Genomic DNA, 20,174 nt, shown 5'->3' with positions numbered 1-20,174 from the left:
GTTCTCCATCAGCGTTGATTACTCCGGAACAGACTGACGCGCAATGCATCAGGGGTAGTGTAGTCCAAACAGATCACCGTTGAAAAATGACACCTCTTGTCTAATAATAATAATAATATATATATATATATATACATATATATATATATATATATAATATATAATATTAATATATAATATATAATATAAATATTATTATTAGACAAGAGGTGTCATTATTATTATTATTATTATTATTATTATTATTATTATATTGTATTATATTATTATATATATATAAATATATGTATGTATGTATATATATTTTTATATATAAATATTTATAATAATATGTATATATATAAATATATATATATAATTATTATTAGTATTATTATATATTATATATTATATATTTTATATATATATATATAATAATAATATATATATATAGTTATTATATATACTATATATAAATATTATTATTATATATATATGTATATATATATTATATATATATATACATATATATATACATACACACACACACAAATGGAGTCATATTCTCTCTATCAAATTCGTCTCCTGAGCTATTGGATCAAAAATAAATAACACTTTTCCCCAGAAAGAAATCACTTAGATGTGCTCAAGGTTTATGGATGTTGTCATCTAAAATAGGCCGAGGACAATTACATGTTCTCCCCACTGGGTGGCGCTCCAAGCTAGCATTGCTTTCTCTGAAATGGGGCGTCAAAGAAATATCACACAAAGAGGATCCTCTGTATTATAAATGACAAATAATAGGCTACACATGCTGTCCATAGATTTCCCATTTTTTCCCTTTTTGATTCAATTCAATTTATTTTCATACAGCGTCAAATCATAACAGAAGTTATCTCGAGACGCTTTATATATAGAGCAGGTCTTAGACCGTAATCTATAGTTTAGAGACCTAACAAGAGATAAAATCTGTTTGAGAGGATTTGTTGTTATCCATATTAATTAAAGCAGGGACACCCAACACCTGCGTCATTCAACTTCTAATTCTGTGTACTAATTTTCTACATTACCCACACTGTAGGTTTTAAAAGGTGCTATTGATAACATTCAGCCACTAGATGACACACCTTGTTAGAAGTGGGGACCAAATGTCAGATATCTTCCACAGAGATAAACAAAACATTAATTTTGGACCTGCCAAAATTATCTAAATTATTAATTCACCATCATATTATTTTTTTTAGGAAAATAAATTTTATCCAGCACCTTTCTGAAGGCTCTGTGGTTATTTTTTTTTTAAATGATTCACTTAAGACCTTTTACATAATTATTTGCAATTTACATATGATAGCCTTTTATCAAATTGTGTGTATTCATACTGCATATCTACTAATTTTCACACTCCATACAAAGAAAGCACAACTGAATAATTAAGAACATTGTTTATTCAACAGTGGATCTTCAGTAATAAATAAATGCACACATCATTCATTCCACAGTAAAATTGAGGGAAAGTTGTTTTTCTTTTTCAATATATAAATGTCCAAGAGGAGGATTGATATTGCCATGATGGGTAAACAGCATTGACCAGACAGAGAGACAGTCTAGACAGATGGACTAACACAGAGAGGCAGACAGGCTGACAGACAGACAGACAATTACCACACAGTACAAAGTATTGCGTTTTTCACCGATTGCCTCTCTTTTCTCTCTCTCTCTCTCTCTCTACATGGACAAAATGTCTTTATGTAAAGTCTAGTCGGTCTACCATCACCATGATGTGCAAATCAATCATAAATTATAAATACAGTATTGCATCACTTCAAAGTGCTACAGAGATAGGTGCCGACAATCTTCAAAAAACAGGGAAAAAGGTTTGTTTTCTTTGAAACCCTGTGTGTGTGTATGTGTGTGTGTGTGTGCGCTTAATGTGTACCTGTCGTGCGTACATCTGGATCCGGGTATAAAAAGCAACCATGGTTGGACTTTGTGCCTTTGGATGTCTAGCACAGGGTGTAAAGCTTAGCCTGGTCAAAAGCAGAAGCGATACAAAAAACACTGTCTCAATTTGTGACATTTATGAAAATTTGACATGATCGGGTGCGACGCCATAAAAAGTCACTGCTGTTGTTGTTGTCCTTGAGTGGGTTGTAAGTACGGTATTGCAAGACTTCAAAAAGCCACGGAGAGAGCTGTTGACAAATCTTCAAAAACAAGAGAATCGACTGAATTAGAAAGGATAACTTCCTGTTATTGGGTCTCAAAGCCCAAAGCTCTTTTTTTCTCCATCATTCCTTTTTTTGTCAATATAGAGTTAAAAAAGGGAAATCAGTAGGTGATTGTGTTTTATTTTAACCTGGATTCCCCTCACAAGGAACAACACTAAGGGTCCCTGAAGTGTGAATGTCCTGTTGGAAAATCTAGCCACAAGGATATTATGCAAGAAAAATATTGCCCTCCAATTTGCTCATATTCAAGATGTCGAAGAAGACTTCACAAATGCAATTTGTGTCTGATTCTCTTTCTTTTACTTTCATGTTTAAGTGTCTATTCATGGTTTGGAAGGTTTGTCTTCGTAGCTTGGGAAATCTGTTCACACACTGCTTTAAATATATGTTTTTGTCAGCTGAAAAATTGCTATTTCAAAGGTCGAATTCACTGTTCATTATGTGTTTGCGTCCATCTGTGAGTGTGAGAGATGAACCGTTTGCTCTTTTGACATTGTAGAAATAGAGTCTGTACTGCACTGCTGAAATGCAGAGTTTTTTTTTTTTTAAAGTCTGACTAACATTCAGCAATCGGCTTTCTAGCAGCACGCCTAAATCCATGGGATACCTTTATCAACAGGGCACAAACATCTTCAAAAGGACCATTCGCTGGTGATGCACATTTTAGCCCTTTAAGTAAAATAAAATACTATTTGCCAAAGCATCCTATAGGAGCCAATGTTTTCAATTATTTATAATGCGTTAAAATGTACAAAACAAACAGAATGGTCCTTTAAGTGGCTGTCTCATGCTCAATCTTTTAGCAAAAACAATAATTTTTTTTGACGGCGTATTCTCATTGCTGCTTTTTCTTTCAGCCCTTTCATCCAAAAGCACCTTTTTTTTGTGATGTAGCAGACGACGTTTCCTACAGTGTGTGTGTCAGGGGCCTGCCGTGGGGTTTCCCTAGTTCATTTACAAAGGCCCCGGCCTTTATTTGGCATCTTATTTTATTCATTTAGCCTCTTTCGGTGAGGAGATGAGGAGCAGAGGAGAGGGGGCGGACGGGGATGAAGATGAGAGGCAGAGATGAGAGGAGGAGGAGGAAGGGAGGAATATAAAAGGATGAAAAGGAGATGAGAGGTGTGGGGGGAGAGACAGAGAGAGGAAGAGGACGTATGAAAGACAGGAAGCTCCGGTCGGAGCACCTGTCACGGAAGAGGCTCCTGCTTTCTATCACCGTCTCCTCCCCTCTTTTCTCCATCCATCTCTTTTGTCTGGCAACAGGAGGGACACCCAAAGGGGAAAGAGCGTGTGCTTAAAATTCCTCCTTCCTTCCTGTGTCCATCTCCTCTCCTAAAGACCTGTTGTCTCCATAGCAACAGACCCTGTCTTCATACTGAGCTTATTCAGTTGGTAGTCATGAATGTGTGTGTGTGTGTGTGAGTGAGGCAGAGCGAGAGAGTGTGTGCTGCTGCTCATGCCTCTCTGTCAGTGTTTTTGTGTCCCTGTGCATGTTGTTGTTTTTGTTTTTCAAGGAAAAACAGTCCAACACTCCGTCCAAACTCGTGTGCTGAAACGAAAGTTCTGAAAGCCGGTTGATTTTTGGTCAATTTGAAGAAATCTTGTGTTAAAATGGAAGGAGCGTTGGCTGGTTTCTGAACTCTTCAAAAGTTTTTTTTTCAGTATTTGAGTTTTGAATCAGGCACCGTTCTCACCTCCCCGCCCTGGAAGCATGTACATACTGCGGCGGTCGGTAAGACTGACAGCCCTTCCGGCCAATGGCAGCCCAGTCTGTTCTGAGTCAGTTATTTGGGGGTGGAAGGCTGCAATTGGCTCTCCATCAGCAGCCGGGGGAGGTCGTGAGCGGGCTGTGGTGCAGGTAGGCGGGGTTCACCACGGAAACCGGGAAGTTGAAAATGAACGGAGAGGTGGGCGTGGCCGTCGTCGACGTGTTGGTCGCCGAGGGCTTGGGTCCGAGCAACGGGCTCGCCGTGGCGGCCGCTTCGGCGGCGCACGACGTGGCGAGGAGCTGCGACTCAAACTGCAGCAGCTGGCCCATGAAGCTGAAGTTGGGGGAGATGATGCTGCGACGCCGGCGTACAAACTCAAAGGCTTCGTCCAGACGCACCCGCTTCCTCTTCATCAGGTAGGCCAGGCAGATGGTGGCGGAGCGGGAGATGCCTGCTTGACAATGGACCAGCACCCGCCCACTGTTGTCTCGTACTGAATCTGAGGAGAGAGGGAGGATCAGAGGTTAGAGGTTTCCATGGATAATAAATATAAATGCAGATCCACTGTTCTGATCGAAAAAGTAAACTCTTTTTTTACTCAGATTTTATGCATATAGTGGTGTGTTCTTTATACTATGACAGCTTTCCTAAATTTAGATTTAAAAATTACAATATTGCAATGTATCGCAATATATTGAATCGTAACCCCTGTATCGTATTGCCAGATTCTTGCCAATACACAGCCCTAGTGCCTAAAGGTTAACCTTGCGGAGCCGCTAGCGTGTCTGTAGACTTGTTTTTGTTCTGTTGCCATGAGTTGTTTTTTTCATTGTGGTTTGCCGCAAGCTCAATTTCCGTCATGGACAATGACAATGTTTTCCGGTTTAGTTCATCTCTAAGCAAAGAGCTCCAAGCATATTTGTGGCAGTTCATTTGAGGATGATCGTGTTAAGGTGAACTTGGTGGCAACAAATAGCCAAATAGCACTGACACGCAAGCCTCAAAGATGTATATCTCAGTTCACATTAAATGCAAAGGAGAAGATGATTGCTAAAAAGCTAAATTAATTCTGGGCTGAACCTAATTTTTAGCTCCTTCTTTATCTCTTTTGAGAAAAACAGTGCTTTCTTTTAAATTTTAAATCAACGGTTTTCCATCATTTATCTGTGTGGACACTACGAACCTTAACCAACTGTCACCCTATATACATTTTTTTTTTTTTACAGCCACTAAGTATTTTTAAACTCAACAGATGTACAGCTTTGCCTCGAGCTGTTTTCATTTCTTCATGCCTTCCCCTCTCTGCGCAGTCAAACTAACCTCAAAGTGAGAAAGCAGCAAATCACATTTAACAGAAACACGCAAGTGCAAAAAATATTTGAGTCATCAGCCTCTTTCACACTTCCTCCCCTGTCCTATTTATGTCTCTGCCTCTTTCGGTATGTTCAGACGCATGCTATTACTTTGTTACCGTGAATAACCAGATTGAGGTAATAGTTTGATTACAGTAACTCAATTTCCCCCAATAGCCTCAGTTTGAATGTTATGGATCGGTGGTGGCCTGCAGGAAATTAGAAGCACCGAATATGAAGAAGATAATGGAGGGACTTTTTTTTTTTAAATTGTTTTTGCATGTTTATTAATTTAATCTAATTTTCCCCTACTGCTGGCCATGCTGCTGTTTGAATATAAAATTACTGCTTTGAATCCAGTTCACTCCATGACCTATCTGGCACACGATCGGAAGAATATTTACTGCCATTTCTCTAAAAAATGCACAGATACAACGACCCGTAACCGTCTCTCATTCTTTGCGTCTTGCTTTGTTTTCCAGTTGTCTAAATTTTGTCTCTCTCTCTTTTATACACAAACAGACAGATTTCAGGTAACTCCACCACACGGCGTCTGTTCACCCGGTAACAGTGGATGAGTCAGACTCCGGTCCCACAGCAGCTAACTATGACGCATACCAGCACCTACACACACACACACACACACACACCAGAGTACACGCTCACGAACATACACTCACAACACGTAAAACCACACACACAACATCTACGCACAGCATGGATATGCAAAGCAAACACACACATCGCCTATATTACATATGCAAACCCAAATGAGAAATCCACAGAAATGATTTATTGGAATATTTTTCTCATTCCAAATGCTTCCCTCTGTCTTTTCTTGCTTGTATTACATTGTTTTATTCTGCAATGGATTAATGAGATTCGATTTTGGTGGCCATTTTCTTTCTTTTTACGGTCACTGCTGACGTGTTTGATAAAAGGGCTACTTGGAAATAATAATTGTCGACAGATCCCGATGAATAAATGTCTGATTTGTCATCATGTGCCAGCTCTATATGCACAGTGTGTCCGGCATCATGAAAGGAAAATCCCAGCAACGAGAGCTGACCACACAAAACAAAGATATTATATTATATTTAATTACAGTAAATATATCTCTAGACCTGAAATCATTAGTCAAGCAAAAGAAAATTAATCCATTATGATGATCGATTATTTTTTTTATTCATTTTCAGGCAAAATATTTGATGGGTTTCAGTTTATCAGATGTGAGAATGTGCTGCTTTTCTTTGTTTTATATTAAAGCAGATTGAATATCTTTGGGTTAGACTAAACAAGACATGAGATATAATAATCAGCACATTATTTGATAATTAAAAAATAATATTAAAAAAGGTCTTTGGCATGCTATAGAAGATAGAGCTGCAACAATTAATCGAGTAGCTGTCAACTATTAAATTAATCGCCTAATTCTTTTAGAAAAAAAAGTAAAAAATCTCTGATTCAAGCTTCATAAATGTGAATATTTTCCGGTGTCTTTACTTCTATATGACAGTAAACTGAATAGTTGTAGACAAAACAAGACATTTAAGGACGTCATCTTGGGTTATGGAAACACTGATACTGATTTTCTGACATTTTATAGACCAAACAACTAATCGATTAATCGAGAAAAACAATCAACAGATTGATCTACAACGAAAATAATCGTTAGTCGCAGCCCTAATAGGAGACATACTAAACAAACAAACTTGACTAAGATTAACTGTTTTCAATATGACCTAAAAACGGTGCGAAAATGTAAAAAACTAACCACATAAAGCACAAAACATGCCTGAGGGAAGCTCATTTCATTTGTGGTTATCCACCGTGGGAATGCATTTGTTCTGCTAACATACCACACACACACACGTCACACACTTACTCACTGACCTATGAACTCAATAGCCTCCAGGAACCAGCAGCTGATGTCTTCTTTATGGTTGTCCTCCACGGGAATGCATTTGTACTGGTACGCCCCCTCGAAGTGGTTGGGGCAGTCGGCGGACACGTTCAGCAAGGCGGAGATTCCTCTGTCGTCCAAAACCTCTTTCTTTGAGGCGTGGAGGGCGCTGCCGAGGTAGAGGAACGGGAGGATCTCAACAGGGCCGCCCTGGACGAGAGACAGATGGGAGGGTGGGGATTAATCATTTATTTCATTAGAAATCAGCAGCGAAGAGACCGATTTTCTGTTCCGTTTATAATTCATTCAGTCAGTCTTCGTACATCGAGTCATTACATGAAGAAACATCTCCTGACCTAACCTGGAGAGCCACGGTGAACAGAATTTACTTAAATGAAAAACAAGCTTACAGGATAAGACAAAGAATTCACTGTCTCCGTGTGCAGCAAAGGCCAGATGGCAGATGACTTCAGTATAAGTGTGACCCCGCTTAATTATTTTGCTAATCACATTAGCCGCGCCTTTCACCAGACGGGGGGTAGCTTATTAACTGTGTGATTAATGCAGGGTCATTTGATATAGGCTATTCAATTTAGTTTCAAACAGAGTTATTTCCCCATATGGTAACACAACGAGTGTCTAATGAACTGATTAATGTTTACATGCTCAAGCCATAGAATGTATGTAAAAATGGACGACATGACAGCTCCCCAAAAGTGAAGCCAAAACATCTTGATCGCCCCCTGGTGGCTGGCTGCAGTATAGGTCATAAATCCCGCCCCCTTCATGTTAGTGGATGGGACATGGGCCAAACTAATAGGTCAAAGTACACGTCAAATACATTTTTCACAAAGCCGTTTCTGTCATTTTAGGTAGTTCTTATCACGCTGATGTATGTTCAAGTGTTTTTTTGTACGAGCGAGGAGACGTAACTTTAACGTTCGAGATCATGAATGTAGTTGTCGAGATATAAGACGGCAGCTCTCGTATAAGGGATATTTTGGCTTCACTTTTGTACAGTGGGAGGAAGTGGAAACGCGTTGTCAATCTATCTATACCCTCAAGCCATAACATATATAGTGGAAATAATAGTTTTTTGTCTCATCAGTAAGTAGAACAGATTTATGTTGGGGATTTACATGCACCATTCTCTCATGCTTCATAGAGGACACCTTGTACTTTTTCTGTGATCACATTTTATCAGTGGAAAAAAACAGTGATTCTGAGAATAAAATGCTCCACGGCAATATTTCTTCAAAAACTCAGTTCTACTCAATGACATTTATCACATAGCATTTACTGAGGATGTGATGTTACATTTCCTGGTAAAAGGAAGTATCTTACGCAACAAAAAAATGTGAACACGTGTTTGTCCTTTCTGTTTTTTTGAAAATATGAATTATTGGCCATAACATTTAAATTCCTAAGCCAACATCAGAACACTTGCTGTCACCTTTCATAATGAAAAACATAAAGCTTTCATGATAAAAAACGTTTTTTTTTATGATTGATACAAAACATTGGGTGGGGTTCCACTAGTATTTGTGCAAGTTGTAGCATATTATAATAAGAAATTATTTCCATTGAACGCATTACATTATTTTGAAACATTTCTCTCAAGCATATTCCAGTGAAAGAGGAGAAGTATTGTTTTCCCTTTCATTGGATCTGAGGGGTCAGCCAGTTGGCGGTCTATACCGGTAGTGAGACTTATTGACGAGGGCCCTGTCTGTTTATGTCACTGCCGCTGACGACCTCAGTACTGACACAGCGTCAGGAAATGATCAATACTGCTAAGAGATGTAATGTGAGGAGAGGAGGGGAGGAGTGGAAGCTGAGAGGAAAACAGCGAGTGCGAAACCTAACAGGAAGCTACAGTATTAGTTGAATAACAACAAAAAAACACTCGACAGTGCAGGCCGGGGCTATCAAGCATTTTTCTTAGAAAACGCACAGAGGCTGGATTGTCTGCGTCTCTCTCTCCTCATGCGTTCCGGGGGGAATTAAAACCGAAGCCCATGTGACTGTTGCATAAAATCTGCAGGCTCAAACAGCAGCAGATCGCTGACCAGCATAACGAGACCGCCCGGGTCACAGGAAGTGACGGGGAGGTGAATCAATAGTGACCTTTGACCTCCAGTGTAGCCTATCATTAGACAAATAACTAACTCAAACAAAAAAAAGTAGATTTTCAGAAAATCTTCCTACATTGCTTTTCCTCACATGGAAACAAGTTTCTAACTATACTTTGAACATCCAGCCTGGATGGGGAAATGCGGTTGAACAAACGGTAATGTCGCAAAGCAAATAACATTTAAGTGTTTGCACACGGAAGCTCTCGGTGTCAATATGCAAAACTGAAGTTGACTTTAACAGGCTAAAACAATTAGTTAACTGACGTGACAATAAAATCCAAATTACTTATGAGTGATTCGTGGTCATTTTTCAGTTGCACACACTCAGTAACAGCTTACACATGATCTACTACACTAGTGAATCAAGGTTTCCTTATTTGTCATATGTCAATTCCAGCAAAGCAGTCATTGGCAATGAAAATCGTTGGTTCCTTCAACAATGCTCATAGTATATATATAACAGGGGAAATCCCACAAGTAAGTGTAAACGCAAAATGATAATGTAAGGCATAAAATGGTGCAGTTTAAAAATAAATATAAACATAAGTAAGTATAAAATAGTAATGTAAATTTTATATTTAGTTGATGACAGTATTTCAGATGAGAAAACTGAATGTAAACCAGATGTAGTATGTACTGTATATGCATGATGAGAAGTAATATATGTACACATAGGTGTAAACAGGAATGTCGTATGTAATACTGAGAGGTATTGTTTGAGTTTGTGGTGTTTTTACCTGGTCGTGGTGTGGCGTCCCACAAGACGAGCAGGCAGAGTCGATGCTGGACTGGCTGGTGAGGGTCGGTAAGGATTTGGTCTTTAGACAAAACTCCGGGTACTCTGAGAAAAACCTGTCGTATCCACCTGAAAAATAAAAACATCATGATCAAATACGATGCATAGTGTGTTAAATTATCACACGAGAAACAATATGATAGTAAAACATGAGGGATTTAATCACTACTGGGGACCACAGGCGGACTTTAAGATCCTCCAGGATCATTACAGAAATAGGGATTCATTTTTTGTGTGTGCAGAAAACACTACAGACGCATGCATCCGGACAAAAGAAGCATGGCAACCTAACATCGCAGCACAATCTGCACCAGGATGTGCACCTCTGCATTCAGTGAGCCTGACATAAAGTCTATTAAACCGACCCCTGACCTACTCTGTCCTGTGTCTACTACCGTGGATTTGAAAACAATTTCATCATCCCTTTGCTTTTTTTTTTTTATATATATACATCTGCAGGCTGACCGACCGCTGCACCTCAGGGATCACATCAGATTAACAGGGATATGTCATCTTTATAAGCTACACTCCTGTGCTTCAAGGCGTCTACGTCATTAGGATGCAACACACACACACACACACATAAAAAAAAAAAGAATGCGCCACAGCTTGCAGCAGCTTTGCCTTTGCAAATTCCCTGCAGTCTAAATATAGTCTGGTTGGGTAAATCAAGCGTCAATTTTAGATTTTTACAGCTTCACCCATCGGTGATTTACCCATTTCTGAAAGGATCATGTGTGTCCTGTAAGTCCCTCTGGTTTGATGTGGCCTCTACGCATCGGCATTACCTCATTCACTCAGCTCACGGCCATTGGTCTGTGTGTGAATGTGTGTAGCTGTAGAGTGACTGAGTGAGTGTGTGTATTGTAAAAAAAATTAAAAAATACACCAGCAGCAGTGCATAACAATAGAGCAGTTAGGAGGATATTTCATCAATCTCTGGTTTATAGGCTACTGAGCATCTACCAAAAAAAACAATAATCAGTGTATTTATGGAGGCAGTGAAATAATACCAATTGTGTTGGTTGAGAAATGAAATGAGCAATGCCCCAGATAGGCTGGTGGCATAGGCTATCCATTGAAATTAGGTTGTTGAGCTATTAGTATTGGCTCTGATTGTCCCATTTAAAGCATCAATAATAGAAAATGAACATTAACAGGAATATTATAATTTTCCAAGTAAGTGCACTTTCATTATTATTTCCATTTTTTGTTTTCATATGTTTTGACCATACAAAGGCGTATTCAATTAGAAGCATTTTGGATATAACAGTATAAATAATTATAATAATAATAATAATAATTACATAATATATGACTACTTTTATAGGTGCCCCATTTAAAGGGCTGAATTTAACAATTAAATAAATATGATATATGTTATCATTAATATACTTCTATTATAATAATATATAATAATAATAATAATAATAATAATAATAATAATAATAATAATCATCATTAACATTACATTAAATGCTTCAATAGACCGTTTTGGAGCTCAATCCTGAAATGTGTTGCAATACTGGTGCTACTAGTGAGTGTATTATTATTATTATTATTATTATTAATAATAATAATAATAATAATCTGCCCCATTTAAAGGCTGAATATAACAATGAAATAAATATTACATGTGTTATCATTAATATACTTCTATTATTATAATATGTATAATAATAATAGTAATAATAATAGTAATAATAATAATAATAGATAATTAAACATTAAATTAAATGCTTCAATGGACCGTTTTGGAGCTGAATCCTGAAATGTGTTTTCCCATCCTGCTGCTACTATAGTGAGTGTATGTTCATGCTGCAGCTGAGTATAACAATGAAGCACACATGTACTTACCTTTGAGCAGGTATATCTGTGTTCCGGAGGAGTCCCTGCACACTGCGTTGAGCACCACAGTCAGCGTGCTGTCCTCCTTCACGGTATCTGCGTCCGGCGTCCTCTCGTCGTACAGCACCACGGCGGAGTACATCCCGGATCGGAGGCGGACCCGCACCTCCTCGTCTCCGGCCAGGATCTGGTCCAGGCTGAGCACGGAGCCCTTGGCCCTGCGTCGCACTATGGTGTTGCAGCGGGCGTTGACGGCTCCGCGGATGTGTCCGGCGCTGTACGCGAGGAAGGAGCGGCAGTCCAGCAGCAGACACTTGGCGTTGTCGTCCTTCAAGAAGCGCTTCACCACCGGGCAGTCCATCTCGCCCAGGTCCTCCATGTCGTGTTTATTAGAGGCTGCGTGTGTCGGTTACCTCCTCCTGTCTGTGCAAGCTTCAAGATCCTGCAGTGTATTCCTGTTTGCGCCTGTCTCTTTCTCCGTCTCCTAGCTCTGAGTGTTTCCTCCTCCTGATCAGGATTGTTTCTCTTTTTTCCTTTTTGTGAATGAGTGCATCGCGTCAAAGCGGAGGTGACGTCAAACCGAGAGCGGGCCAATCACAAAGCGTCCAGTTTCCCCGTCCCCCTTTTCCCTTTCCTCCTCTGTCGTTCATTCATAAAGAGAAAAAAAGAATAAGACAGACATCAATGAAACGAGAGAGGCGATGGGGGACGGAGATTTAGACTCCAGTGGAGTTTTTGGCACTATGCCTTAAACCAGCTCATGACCACATTTTGAATGTCTTATGATGAAATATAAAGGGTTAAATGGATTTTAAATGAGCTGTCTTAAAAACCACAAATGGGAAAAAATATATATATATTTTAGTCTTTGTTCAAGTCTTTAAAGGGACTGTTTGTAACTTTCAGAAATGCTTGTTAACAGCAACACCTGTGGCCGTTAAGTCAACGAAAGTCAGCGTCGGGCTCGCACTTGCTCGCTCTACATAGACATGAACGAGCATCGCTCAAAACAGTGAGGCGACACACGTCGGCTAAAACCACAATATCACCCTAAATTTAAGCTGCTGAAACCGACCCGGTAGATTTATACGTGTAAAAAGGTACAAACAGTCCCTTTAAACGTGCATTATTAAATATGATTTTTTTATAAAAGTGAATCACCAGATAATAACGCACAAAGTGCTAAGCTGACTAAGCTACTGGAGTTACCCTGCACTATATTCAGTTTTAACAGTCTCGTCTGCACTATATTCACTTTTTAATTGTCGTGTATCACAGCTGTTACCCTGCACTATATTCAGTTTTAACAGTCTCGTCTGCACTATATTCACTTTTTAATTGTCGTGTATCACAGCTGTTACCCTGCACTATATTCAGTTTTAACAGTTTTCTTAATCTCCTTGTATTTTTATATCTGGTATATTTTTTGGACTTTGTTTTAATGGGAATATTTCACACTCTCTTCAAATATTAGCATTTTAATCAAAATTAAATTCTAAATTAAACTGTATTTGAATTGATTTGTATTTAAGGTTCAGGGCAACTACTTCACCTACTATAGCCAATTGATAATGTCTGGATGTGATATAATGTGCTGGACTCAAATGTGCAAGACTGCTGGTGGGTGTTCTTACGTGCGCACAAGAACGTTTGTGTGTGTCTGTGCATACGTCTGAGTGTGCATCTGTGTGTGTGTGTGGGTGTGTAATCCTACAAGCGGAAACGCAATTTGCATCTCCTATCACACAGCCTTAGTGAGCGTTCTCAGGTATTTGCATGTTGATCCCATTTCCATGGTTACGGGAGGAAAGAGAGCAGCACGGCAGCAGATGAGAGGAGGAAAACGCAGACACCCTGACACAAACAGACTGGCTGCAGAATAGGCACAGACACTTAAGCTGAAAGAGACAGACAGATAAACAGACTACATAAGAAGCGGATAATTTGAACACTGTGTCATTCTCAGATAGAATTATTATGAATGGGGTTTATGTGGGAAAATATAAGAGTATATGTTTACATAGTAGCAGATGGGCATATAAATCTGTTTGTTTTGTTCACAGGCCTTTATGCTCAACTCTTGAAATGTTGTATATCGGATTTATTTTTAATGAATATTTCAACAAGATGTAACTGATGTAATACAAGTGTGATCTGACAGCAATGTTGAAATGGCACTTGTTAGCAGATGACAGTAACTGAAACTGAAATTATATTCTATGAATGGCCTGGTTCCTGTCTGACATGGTTAAAGGAAAAAAAAAAAAGACTGTCTTCAACAGTCAGCAAATGCTAAACCTCAAAGAGGAAACGTTGCACGGTTATATGGACACGATACAAATGTGTAGGTATTTCTATGAAAGAGGAAGCAGTCACTTACAATATAATACAAACTGTTTTGATTCATATTACATGGAGTTACTGGCAATGAGAAGATGTTCTTCCAGCACATTTAGATACAGTATCTGTTCTCAATCTGTTGCAGGAGACGGATTTAAAAAGAATGGTCATAAGCTCACTTATACAACAGGCTGAGTAGTACTGACCATGATGAGTAAACTGATCTTCATGTGCAAAATCGGTGGAGTGCCCCTTTAAAAACTGAAGTGTCTTGTGTCTCAGACATTATCAACTACAGGATAACTGTAAAATACTGTTGACAAATCACACATGTTAGCATGCATAGATGGGTGACAAAAAGGGCAAAACCTTAGATATTCCAATGCTCCCTGACACCGATTCATACCATCCTTCCAAAATATATTCCCCCATCCGGTGTTTTGAAAATTATGGTTGTCTAACTTATCAGTTAAAATTCTCTCAGGTGTTTCTGGGTTGAGATTTGGTGACAGTATGATTCACACCATTCTCATCAGACCATTCAGTGACCTCTCATGTCCTGTACTGTATGGCAACGTCTGCCTTTGTTGTCTGTCCGCTCCGTAGACTGTATTTAAGAAGTGGACGTAGTCACCGTGACGTCACCCATTGGTTTGTGGGCTGCCGTTGTGAAGCCTTGAGTTCGGCATTTTGGCTGTTGCTATCTTGGTTTTTGGTCGTCGTCATCTTGGTTATTTGCAACCAGAAGTGACACGAGAGGGTGGAGCTAAGTACAACTGAACGTTGAATAAGACATTTTTAGACGACCAAGAAGGTTATAACTAACTTTGATGAAGTGAAAGCACTTGGTGAAAGGGTTAAAGTTGTAAGACGAAAACACGGACAACACCGTGGTAGCGACCTGTCAATCACAAGGTAGCCACGCCCTAATGCATATCCTGCTTTATGGTTTATTTTACTCGGTTATTTTACTATGGCTTAATGGGACCATAATTTACTAAAGGAACATCATGCTGTATTGAAGAAGACTTGAAACGATTGGCACCATAAACTCATGTTTACAATGTTTACTGAGGTAATAAATCAAGTGAAAAGTAGGCTCATTTTTTACTTCTGTACAATCAGACTTCTTTTTGCAACCAGAGGAGTCGCCCCCTGCTGGCTATTAGAAAGAATGCAAGTTTAAGGCACTTCAGCATTGGCTTCACTTTTCAGACCTGCAGGAGTTGTCCACTGGTCCACTCATTTATTCAGATTTTTCTTTTAATTTGTCATTTGTCTGTAGATTTGCATGCCTCTGCATCAGAGTTTGTACAATATATCCAAATTGTCCAAGTGAAAAAAAGGGACTCCGTGCAGAAAATGGAGTATAATATGTAGTACATATATTCAGTGTGCATGTAAATGTGTGTATCGAGTGCGAATACTTGACAGAGGCGCTGCAGCAGCGATAAATCATGAATGAAAGGACCTTGAACGTAAAGACAGAGAGGTAAGATGGAAGATGGAAGGACGAGACAGCGACAACAGGGATGAAGTGGAGGAAGAGATGACGGATGACGAGGGAAAGGGGAGGAGGGAAGGTGAGGTGATGGATGATTGAGTAAGAAAAAAGAGGTGATTACTTGTGCTGGATTGCAGCCTCTAGTATCCCATATAAACATACACACACACACACACACACCATGCCGCATTACTACCAACCCTAAACAATGCCTCGCATAGGCGGGATGGCACTGCTGCCGTAGCAACAAGGGAGAGGTGTGGGAGGGCGGAGACAGCAAGCAGGGGGCTGCGAGGGGATTGGCTGGAAACAGACTCTGCACTGATGTCATCCCATCCCTCCCTCTGCTCTCCCCTGTCCATCCATTTATCCCCTCACATCCCTCACCCACATGCCGTCATCCATCAATACAGTGAATCAGAGTGAGAGAGGATATTTTGTAAATGAGCTTTGTACACGTCAGTGTTGGCAAATATCTCTCGTGCTTCTTTTTTACTCCATTTCCTTCCCTCTAATCTCTCACTCTGTCTCTTTTTTTTTACCCTCATCATCTTCGCTCTATATCATGTTGTCAATTTTGTTTTTCTTATTTACAGGCATGGTGCATATTACAGTAATGCAACAATTATGTAAAAGCAGTGGAGTTAGCCAAAGGCCTACATGGTCCCTGGACATATAGCCCCTTCAAGAACAGCTAAGCATACAGAGCAATAAGATATGGACTAGGCTTAGTAGCATTATGCAAAGTTAATATAATGCAAAACATGCAACACAGAAGCATAATGTGCAATGCATGCAAGAAAGCAACAGATATCCTGACACACACATGAGAATTTTTTCGGCAAGAAAGCCAAGTGCATATCTCAAAATGTCAAACTATCCCTTTAAATGAGCTCTAGATGAAGAGTATGTAATGTAACTGTATTGTATGTATATAATATTTATGACAAATCAAAAATAGTGCAGTGGCCTGCTGTTGTTTTAGAAAGGAAATCATACATACATTGAGTACAGTCCACAAGGCAGGATAATTAAAACATCAGCACACCATAAAACAACAACACACACACACTCAGACTTGTATGAGTGTGTATGCGTGCGATTCCTGTGTGTATGTACGTTCTAGATCTGTCCCTCTCTCTAATCCCATAATCCAGTGGTTAAGCCTTGACTGAGTGCCGCAACATTTTCGTGAATGAGTTTGTGTCGTTTGTCATGGGTCTGTGCGAGTGTGTCGACACAGGAGGAGAGAGGGGGATGAAGGAGTTATGTGTTTGAAAGAGGAAAAGAAGAATGAATATATGAGAGACAAATGATGAGAGAGAGATGCTGCAAAGACACAGAGGGGAAAAAATATAAAAGAGAGGGAAAGGGGGCGAAGGATGGAGGCAGGGAGAGTTGAGCAGCGGAAGTGAGTGAGTGGCGTGGTGGGGGTTATTACTCTGTTTGGAGCAGGTCCATATTTTCTGTCAGAGGCAAATTCTCTCGGCTGACAAACAGTTTAACCTTTCCACCGGCACGACTGAATAATAAAGATGATGCACATTTTGTCAGTGCTGTTTTGCATGTTTGTCAAGTGCATCAAAAGGACAGAGTTAGAAAAATGAAAAATATGCAACAGGTGTCTCACACATTAAAAGGCTGGTTCACCAAAATCACAAATAAAAAAAAACATGCCACCCTGAGTAAATTTTGTTTGTGCTGCTCAGAGCATGAAAATAAATAAATATATAATAAATACTCAAAGGCGTTGTGAGTGACACAGTTTCTCAGGATTAGGGGTGGGAAAAAAAAATCGATACAGCATAGTATACGATATTTTGCGTGACAATATTGTATCGATACACGGACGTCAAGTATTGATCTTTATAAACTGTTAACCTCTTAACAATCCGACGGCCGCTATTTTGTCTTTCAGAGGTTGTAGCGGGTCAGTCTTAAAGCTAGAGAGAAGATACTGGTATCATATGAAACTAGAAAACCTAAGGAAACAAATGTTGACGGTTGACAAAAGATAATAAATCTCAAAATATTTTAACGCAAAATGTTTAAAATCACAAGATCGCATTGTGACTTAAGTACCGTGATAATATTGTATCGTGGGGCCTCTGGTGATTCCCAGCCCTACTCAGGATAGTAACTATCTGCATGGCTTGATGGGGTTAAAAGAACTACACTGACTCTCTGTAGGCTATTTAAAAACGAAGTAATTCCTACTTGCGTCCCCTTTCCACTGGTTGCATGTGTCATATTTTGTTTCTGATTTTAAAGTCTAAAGAAATTAAACAATAAACAGAATTATATTGAATGTACATAGTGGGATAAACCTTTTCATTGATATATTGAATAAATATACGTGATGTCAATGCCTTTGGGAAATGTTTTTTTGGGTTGTAGTCATGTTTGTCCAGAGCTGCTTGTGGAGACTCTGTGGGTTAATGAGTAATAAAACAGGTCACCAGCTGCTTATCCCCATTTCAATGGACCGACTTACTGAACACACACACACACATACACAGATACAAGGTCGTTGCACTGAATCCCTCCTTGTCTGGACCTCACATGCTAACCCAGTGAACCCGAAGCAGCAGACTGTCGGCACGCACAAACACACACGTGCCTTATTGCCTCTTTACTCCCACTGGTTATTGTGAATGGGAATTGTGAGTTCCTTATTTGGTCGTTGTGTTGCCTACTTCCTCCTCAGCCTTAAGTGCAAACACTGTGCTATTTGACAATCCCTGACTTCTGACCCGAATGAGCTTCAGGTTGTTTATTTATTATATTTACCGTATTTAATATATTTGTTTATTTTTCTTTTATTGTAACATTTACTGAACTAGGAAAGTCGATACAGAACAAATTTACAATGATGACCTGGCAAGAAGTTGTTTAACTTATTTAAAGCGAATAAACTTGTTCCCCACAATGTCAATCCATCCTTTTACCGTAAATGTTGACCTCTGCGGTGCCGTCAGCGGTACATACTATGCTAGCACTGTGAGGAACTCACGTCAACACTTCCTATGTCCACAGAAACCAGTGAGAAAAAAGTGAAGTCCAACAGAACATGTACATTACATAAAGCACACCTTTGCTTGTCATGTAGGATTGCTTTTACAGTGACATTTTCAACCCAAACTGCGGCACATAAACTTAAAATGAAAGTGTCATCTTTTTTTTTTTCCCTTCTGTCTCTATCTCTTTCTCTTTCACACTCACAAAAAAACCCACTTATCCCTCATTCAAATCTCTGTGTGCGTTTTGAATAGTCAAAGTAGCACAGGATGAAACGGTGACATCATATTCAAACCTATTCATATTTTACTCAAACATCTGTAACCCAGGGGCATGTGTGCAGCCAAACGACTTCCTGTTAAACCTACAACATTCAAACTGAGAAGGGTAATACAAATATTGTTTTAGTAAATGAGAATAAAAGAGAAGTTCGTGATCATACCCCCAGAGGAAGTACTCTCCGGTCATAAATACTGTCTCACCCGCTTGGGCACGAATCCAGACTGCATTTATACGTGGTAGTCTGGGTAACGTCCACAGGCTGGTACTGAAGAGTTTACAGACAGCGGCAATGCCAAAGAGAAAGGTGAAGGTACAAGCAGGCGTCGTATTTGGATTATGTGATGACATGAAACAGTTCTCTGCAGAGTTTGGCATCAGTTACGGCTAATGTTCAAGTTGTTATATGGCCCGGTTACACACACAGCAAAATTCATCCGTGTGTTTTCACTAAATACGTAGTTAGAGAAGCTTGGTGACATAGTGATACTCGCAGGGGTAGTTGGTCAACTACTATATCTGGAAAGCTAACCGCTAAAATCATAGACTATATATAAAGATGGACGACATGACAGCTCCCAGAAAGTGAAGCCAAAACATCTTGATCGCCCCCTGGTGGCTGGCTGCAGTATAGGCCATAAAGCCCGCCTCCTCCATGTTAGCGGATGGGACATGGGCCAAACTAAAAAGTCAAAGTACACATTCAATAAATTTCTCCCAAAAATGGTTTCTGTCATTTTAGGTAGGTCTCTCTCTCTCGCTGACAAGCTGTGGCTGTGCTGGGCTCGCGATTGGTTCAGACGAGTGACCTCGATACCACGGCTCCACTGCCCAATCACTACTGTGCAGACTTCAAATGACTTAAAAAAACGATGGCAGCTCCAGTGTATCCGGGATAGTTTGGTTTCACTTCTGTACAGTGGGAGGAAGTGGAGACACGTCATCCATCTTCATATACAGTCAGCTAAAACGCTAGCCAGCCGGGAACATGCTGGTTCCAAGCCCCCAGAAAGAGCTCTGATATAGTGGCCAAACTGTGGAATTACAACTTCTGGGTCTGTCACGTGATGACATTGGGCC

At 39.6% G+C, this 20,174-nt stretch overlaps 1 protein-coding gene across 1 annotated transcript; it reads right to left on the bottom strand.

The window, feature by feature from the left end:
* Positions 1–1,406: 1,406 nt before the first annotated feature.
* dusp4 (dual specificity phosphatase 4) lies at positions 1,407–12,546 on the bottom strand. Its single transcript, XM_074618854.1, has 4 exons — positions 11,963–12,546; positions 10,047–10,174; positions 7,165–7,384; positions 1,407–4,418 (listed from the first exon to the last, which is right to left on the bottom strand). Exons 1-4 carry the CDS (start codon positions 12,330–12,332, stop codon positions 4,030–4,032), a joined length of 1,107 nt encoding a protein of 368 aa, XP_074474955.1. The 5' UTR covers positions 12,333–12,546; the 3' UTR covers positions 1,407–4,029.
* Positions 12,547–20,174: the final 7,628 nt, after the last annotated feature.

The sequence above is a fragment of the Sebastes fasciatus genome, chromosome 19 (assembly GCF_043250625.1).
Source record: "Sebastes fasciatus isolate fSebFas1 chromosome 19, fSebFas1.pri, whole genome shotgun sequence".
Lineage (NCBI taxonomy): Eukaryota > Metazoa > Chordata > Actinopteri > Perciformes > Sebastidae > Sebastes > Sebastes fasciatus.
Note: the sequence above shows the minus strand (reverse complement) of the source record. Positions and strands in the feature narration are given on the sequence as shown.

Coding starts and splice junctions, on each gene's coding strand:
- dusp4 (XM_074618854.1), bottom strand. CDS start 12,332: ATGGAGGACCTGGGCGAGATGGACTGCCCGGTGGTGAAGCGCTTCTTG. Junction 10,175..11,962: donor ACAGATATACCTGCTCAAAG/GTAAGTACATGT, acceptor TTTATTTTTCAG/GTGGATACGACAGGTTTTTC. Junction 7,385..10,046: donor GGACGCCACACCACGACCAG/GTAAAAACACCA, acceptor TCTCTCGTCCAG/GGCGGCCCTGTTGAGATCCT.